General features: G+C 35.2%; 1 protein-coding gene across 2 annotated transcripts in view; it reads right to left on the reverse strand.

Moving 5' to 3' along the window:
- LOC106880073 (UPF0462 protein C4orf33 homolog) overlaps positions 1-7,500 on the reverse strand; it is a 17,532-nt gene that overhangs the window by 7,543 nt on the left and 2,489 nt on the right. Inside the window, exons 1-2 of one of the 2 annotated variants that reach the window (XM_014929881.3) lie at positions 6,335-6,649; positions 2,105-2,316 (exon numbers count right to left, since the gene is read on the reverse strand). In XM_014929881.3, the coding sequence (XP_014785367.2) occupies positions 2,105-2,316; positions 6,335-6,360 (238 nt within the window). In that variant the 5' untranslated portion in view covers positions 6,361-6,649. Of the gene's footprint in view, positions 1-2,104; positions 2,317-6,334; positions 6,650-7,500 lie in introns of those variants that run through there. The other variant, XM_014929880.3, reaches the window with a different exon arrangement.

Genomic DNA, 7,500 nt, shown 5'->3' on the forward strand with positions numbered 1-7,500 from the left:
GCCTAGCAAATTGAAAAAAGTAAGTATTTAATGGTTTACAGGCGATTCTTGTACATTGACCCACTACTTGCTCTTTAGAGGAAAAAAGTCTCGCGGTGTTAAATCAGGTGATCTTGGTAGCCAAAGTCCCTTCGAAATAATCCGTTCACTGAAAATCTCTAGAAGTGGCACCATGGTGATGCGCAGGAGGAAAATAAGCCACTGTGGAGAGACTTTTTTGAACACCCTGTGTGTGTATATATATATATATATATATATATATATATACACATATATGCGCGTGTGTGTGTGTGTGTGTGTGTGTGTGTGTGTGTGTGTGTGTGTGTGTGTATACGTATCTACATACATATACACACATGCACATATGTAGATCCATTAATTTAAGTCCCAGAACTAAATGAAACACTACAGCCCTTTTGAAGTATATTGGGTTCCTAAAAGTCAAGAGAAGCGAGCCACCTCACGATAAAATGGAATATTGTTACCAAAGTAGAGACCTACAATAACCAGAAGAGCTAATGGCAGTTAAAAGCTCCAGGTCCTGGAGACATAATTAACAGGAGACAAAGCTTGATAACAAACTTGAAATCTTCAAGCATATTTTTATACATTTTAAATAATTGTAGACTGACACATTGGCTGGCGCATAGTGTAACAATGAACCAAGGTGAAAATGAAACCAGATACTAATTTTCGAAAAAGAAAAAAAAAACACTATGTTATGCAGGGAGTACCAAGAAACTAAATTTGGGAAACAGCTTAAATTTGAGCCAAATACTAGATATTTCCGTCAAGTCAACAAAAGTTGTCTCCCCTTAAAAAATTTTGTTTTTGTTTTTTCATTGTAAATGACTTTGTCTCGGGATGAAGAGAGTTTGTTTATACAGGGTGTCCACAAAGTCTGGGTACATGGAATAAATAAAATCATAACATAAACAATTAAATATAAGAAATAATAATTTCTTAAAGCATGTGTTTATCCCCATGTGGGTACATGGAGTAAATAAAATCATAACATAAATAATTAGATATAAGAAATACTAATTTCTTCAAGTATGCGTTAATCCCCTCATGTACCCAGACTTTGTGGACACCCTGTAGTTTATAGCAAGCGTACAAATGTAATGAGAAGGAGAGATGTCATTCACACATTCATTTATAACAATCACACGATGAGACACACACACACACACACACACACACTTATACATACATACACACACACACACTTATACATACATACATACACACACACACACACACACACACACACACACACACACACACACACACACACGTACGTACGTGACTCGTATACTTCCAAATTTTCACATATTATTCGTCTAATTAAAATAAATCTTTAATTCGTGTGATATGTCAATTTTCAGTGTTGCTAATTATGGCTTTTATATTTTGAAAGCTTCTTCTTAATTTGCATCATTCTGGGATGTCTTCTTCCGCCTTGTACTTGTTTCAGTCACAGAGCTATGGCCATGCTAGGGCATCACCATGCAAGGTTTGGTGAGGGACAAACACACACACACACACATAATAGGCGCAGGCATGGCAATGTGATAACAAGCTTGCTTTCTAACCACATGGTACCTGGTTCAGTCTCACTGTGTGGCACCTTGGTCAAATGTCTTCTACTATAGCCTCAGACTGACCAAAGCCTTGTAAGTGGATTTGGGAGATGGAAACTGAAAGAAGCCTGTCGTATATATATATATATATATATATATATATATATGTATATATGTATATATATATATGTATATATATGCATGTGTGTGTGTCTTTGTTCTGCACCGCCATTGCTTGACAACCAATGATGGTGTGTTTACGTCCCCATAACTTAGCAATTTGGCAAAAGAGACTGATGGAATAAGTACCAAGCTTACAAAGAATAAGTCAATAAGTTCTGGTGGGGATGATTTGTTTGCCTAAAAGGCGGTGCTCCAGCATGGCCGCAGACAAATGACTGAATTTTAGCCCCAGCATGGCCAGAGTCTAATGACTGAAGCAATTAAAAGAAAAAATTAAAAACAAAAATTTGAAAACAAAGAAATCCAAGACGGAAATGGAATAAACACCAAATACTCACCTTCGTAGTTATACAGTTCAGGATATGCTTGTCCGTATTTTCCCTTTGGGGGAGCGGGATCCTTGTAAAAAGGGGCCTCAACTTCGAGTCTTAACCATTTGTCAACTCCCTCAATATATAACTTTACTGTGTCTGCTTTGGTAAGAGGAGTCCCATCCCATTGCTTCTTGATTTCAAATTCGAGTCTGTCTCGTCTGTTTAATTGGCCGCTTCTGTTAAAAGATTTGTAAAAAGATAACGTGAAACCCTTCAGCATTCAGATTGCTCTGTCAAATGTATTCCTTATTTATTCACATTGTTTTTGAAGTAATCAGGTATTAGCTCATATTTATTTTATATCGACATTGTAGGGTAGATGTGATAAGTAGGATCTGGCAAGTTTGAACACAAAACAGGTAGAGTATCTGGGCTGTGTATGGCCAGCTTAAATACTAAAGGGTTAAGAAATTTATGGGAGTATGGTGTAACAATGATGGTGGATTGATAAGATGGGGATGGTTGGTAGTAGTTTGATAGTTGTGTGAAATGGTGGCTGATTATCATGCAATGGTAAACTGCTGATGTGGTTTTTAAGAAGTGTATGCAGCAAATGGTTGCAGGAAATTTCACAAAAACATTTTTGCTGTAGGAAAATTCACCATAGAAAAACTCCAAAAGAAATCAAATTGCAAAAAAAAAAATAGCTGTTTCCTTAAAATGAAAACTTCATCATCTAATCTACCAATAAGAGAAATGTAATTTTTAAAAATAAGTTATCTAGCTTACAGTTTGCATTAGTGCCTCTTTTATGGTAAAATTAGCTGTTGGACCAAGCGTTGCTTGTGTTTTCCATGTTCAAGTTAAGCCCACCTCTGATCCAGCTGTTACTTGCTATAAATACATCTAAAGCAAGAAATTTTTCACTATTATGGATCCCTGATTTGCTATTTTGTTACGTGGAACCTCAAAAATCTTGTAAGGACACCGGTTGAGAACTCATGATTTAAACTGACCCTATCCAACCAAAACATTCCACCTGTGCCATGTTCAAACTGGTCAGATCCTGCCTCCAACACCTACCCTACTATGTTGGTCAAAAACATACACAGCCTCATAATCGAAACCTCAAGGCTACAAGATAATGCAGGATAGATTCCACATAATGGGAATAAATAAGCATCAAATTTGATGGAATAATCTGAACAGTAAAGGGTTAATGATGTGATTTTAAAATTTTATGGGTAGGTGTGAGAGGATGAATCTGAGTTGTGCTAAACATAAAACAGGTAGTACATTTGAGTGTGATATGGCTGGTTTAAATGCTTAACAGTTAAATGATGAGCTGTTCTATTAACGGAAAAATTTCCTCATTAAATTACACTGCCTGTGACCGAGTATTCCATAAATACTTGTAACTTTAGACTAATTCTCAAGGTGATTTCCTGCTTAATAATATTTGAACTTATTTATATTTAAACAATATAGAAAAGCTTTGATGCCATGAACAATTGACTTCTAGTTTTTATTTTATTGAATATACATACACACACACACTCATATATATATATTATATTATATTATATTTATTATATTTTATGTAGATATAATACAGAATATATATATATATATATATATATATATCATATTTATTATATTTTATGCATATATAATATAATATATATATATTTATTATATTTTATAATATACATACACACATATATAACACCTACACACATATACATATATAATACACAGGACACATATATGTAACACACACACATACATGTATATACACGCATACATTATACATGTGGGTATGCAGGTATATATGTGTGTGTTTGTATGTGTGTAAGCATTTGTGTGTGTGTGCGTGTGTTTTGCACTCACATTTACTTAAGTATATCCATGAAAAGCATTCACCATAAACACATCAAAAGAATAATTTTTTAGAGATATTTTGGCAAAAAAAATTTTTGTTTTTTAAATATTCAAAACAGAAAAATGAACAAAAACCAACAAATTAATAACAGAAAAAAAAAACAAAAAAAAACCCCCTAAAATTTAACAGCAAATTAATTTTTAAAATTAATTTAATTTTCCAACTATTTACACTTGGATACATTCAGTTTATGTTGTTTACGAATATATATGTACCGTTTTTGATTTTATGAATTTTATTTATTTGTTACATATTATTTAATTTATTGTAATTTATCTCTATAATTGCCAATTTTTCTTTTCTTTTATCGAGATAATTCCATTTAGATCTAATTTTACAATTTTTATCAAAAAGTAAATTTTATGATTCACTTCATTCAAAGTGCATGTAACTCATTTAAATCTGAAAACTGAAATTAAAAACAACAAAATAACATATATATAAAAAAACAAACAAACAAACAACTAAATCAAACAAACAGCAAAGCAAACCCTACCCACCCCAATACATGTTAATGTCACACACTAATTATTACCTATAAAACAACAAAAAAAAAACAAATGTCGCAGCTCGTTTAGAATTTAAACTGTTATATAAATAAACTCGACAATTATTCATGCATATCTAAAGAATATCTCTGCTTTAATTAAACTTAAAGTACACTAAAATCATTATGAAAATTAGGTTTGCAATTAACTTAAAACAAACACAGGTGCAGGCCTAGTTGTATGGTTAAGAAGCTTGTTTTGCAACTCTGTGATCACTGGTTCAATCCCACTTCATGGCTGCTGATTGCAATGAATAGAAAAACCAAGTGACACAGCTATTAATTTTAGTTTGTTGCACTGAAAAGGCACAAAGGCCTGGAATTATTTGGGAAGTAGAGGTGGGGGGCTATTCGATTTCATTGACCCCAGTACGTAACTGATACTTATTTGATCAAGCTCAGAAGGATAGGTGTGCGGTAAGAAGTTTGCTTCCCAACCACATGGCTTCGGGTTCAATCTCATTGCATTGTGTGTGTATGTGTTTGTTTCCCAACACTGCTTGACAACTGCTGTTGGTTTGTCTACATCCCTGTAACTTAGCAGTTCAGCAAAAAGAGCCTACCAGTATTAAAATAATTAAAAAAGAAAAACACTGGCGTCGATTCATTCGACCCAAATTTTTCAAGGTGGTGCCCCAGCATGGCCACAACTGAAGCTCCTAGTCCTCTGTGTTCAACACTTCCACCGCCACGCATATGCTTATTTTGATAGTTTTGACTTATAAAGTCCCTCTAAGCGTGAGGCATTATTGTATAGTAATGCCCTTATATAAATTAAATTATATATATTTCTGGAAAAAAATGATGTTTTTTTTTCTTATGAGGTTTTTTCACGCTAACTACTTGATAAATTCTTATAAAGATTTTATCGTAACGTCGAGTTAGAATAGAGGCAGCTGATGAATAATTCCAAGTGGCTTTCTGTTTTCCTATGTGTTCGTTCCGTTGTCTGTAGTTCATTGTTCTAGCGTCCTGTACCCTGATATGCATCTATATACACATGTAGATGAAAGTATATACATATATGTGTGTATACATGCATATATATTTTTTGTATTATATATATATATATATATATATATATTAATATTTCTAAGTCTCTCTAAAGGAGACTACGACAGCGGTACTGGAAATTAATAGTTATCGCCAAGCCAACATGGCAGTCCCATATATTTATATATATATATATATATATATATATATATATATATATATATATTTATATATATATACACATACACACACACGCAATTGTTACTAAAAGTGACTAAGCGTGCAAGTCAACACCAGCACAGCTAGAAATAAGAGTCAAACTATCTCTTAGCCACAAACAGACCATTTTCCGTTCAATAGAGCACCATCTATTCATTGACAAGAGAGATAGCCCTCCAACCCAGCCAGCAAGCGAGGGGCGTCAGATCTCAGATCGGCCGGCCGGCCAATTCTGACTTCCCCAGTCACTTTAAGAGACGATTGTATTTGCGACCTTTGGTTCTAAACTGCTTCCTAGTCACCTTGCTAATTATACACACACACACACACACACACACATATATATATATATATACGTGGTGTTTATGTATATATAAAACATGCAGCTGAGGCTGATAACAAACGACAGAAAAACGTAAGCATTATGCGTGTATATAAATAACAGGGGTATATACTCATAGATATATAATTTTATGCATGTAACGTTTTCTTATTTTGTTATTAGTCAACGAATTCGGTTTGGGTCACTATAAAGTAGACCTTTCGTACTCACGGGTGAGGGCAACTATCTTCGGACATGGTCCTCGACACCAGTTAAAGGAAGGAGGCGGCGGTGTGCTACATTTCATTGAAACATGCGCACTTGTCTTTTGTATACAACGATATTTAATAATATTGATAATCCCAGTTAAGGGGTCTTCGAAACCGATTACAGGACGATACGATGTGAAAGTTACAATGAAGACATGTCAGAACTAAAATGACAATAATAATATCAAATAGGGAATAAACAACGAAAATATAATTCCGTAAATTAAATAGAAAGAACAAAACAGACTTTGGTCGACTTTATTCGGTTACACAAGACAACAACAAAAAGCAGCAACATCTGCTGCTGCTGCTACTACTACTCGTTCACCCTCACACTTACTACTATAACTAACCATTATTTCTACATTTACTATTACTACTGCTACCACTTGTTCGATCACAAACATTATCTCGTCTCCTACTTGTATTACAAATTCTGGTGAGCCTCGGCCGAGGTCGTCTTGCCCTTTTCAATCCTTCCGGTATGGGTTAAAAGCAGTTTGCCGTATCCAAGGCAGGCCTTCGATGAAGAGGGAACCTGTTATAACATCAGACCGGGTGTCAAACGTTGTTTCTTCCGTCGCTTTGCGCCCTGTCCTAGATGAGAGGGCATAACTACACATGTGTGCCCCTTAACCTGGCTTTGTTTCCCCTCATAACTTTCACAAAAATGGATGTATTTTTTAAAAATAAAATTCCCTATAAATGCCTTTTAAACGGTGTATAATTACGATTATATCGGAACTCAACGTGGAAGGAGAAAAAAAAGCCCCACCCCATCAAAATAATTGTTCGCGCACACACATAAACATATACACACGCATCACACACACACACATGCGCACACACATACAGGCGTGACTGTGTGGTAAGACGTTTACTTTCCAACCACATGGTCCTAGGTTCAGTCCCACTGCGTAGTACCTTGGGCAAGTGCCTTTTACTGTAGATCTGGGCTAGCCAGAGCATTGCCGGTGGACCTGGTAGATGGAAACTGAATGAAGCCTGCTAGCTTTCCAACCACACGGTTCCGGGTTCAGTCCCACTGCGTGGCACCTTGGGTAAGTGTCTACTACAACCTCGAGCCGCCCAAAGCCTTGTGAGTGGATTTGGTAGACGGAAACTGAA

The sequence above is a fragment of the Octopus bimaculoides genome, chromosome 11, assembly GCF_046866305.1.
Source record: "Octopus bimaculoides isolate indiv1 chromosome 11, ASM4686630v1, whole genome shotgun sequence".
Classification (NCBI taxonomy): Eukaryota; Metazoa; Mollusca; class Cephalopoda; order Octopoda; family Octopodidae; genus Octopus; species Octopus bimaculoides.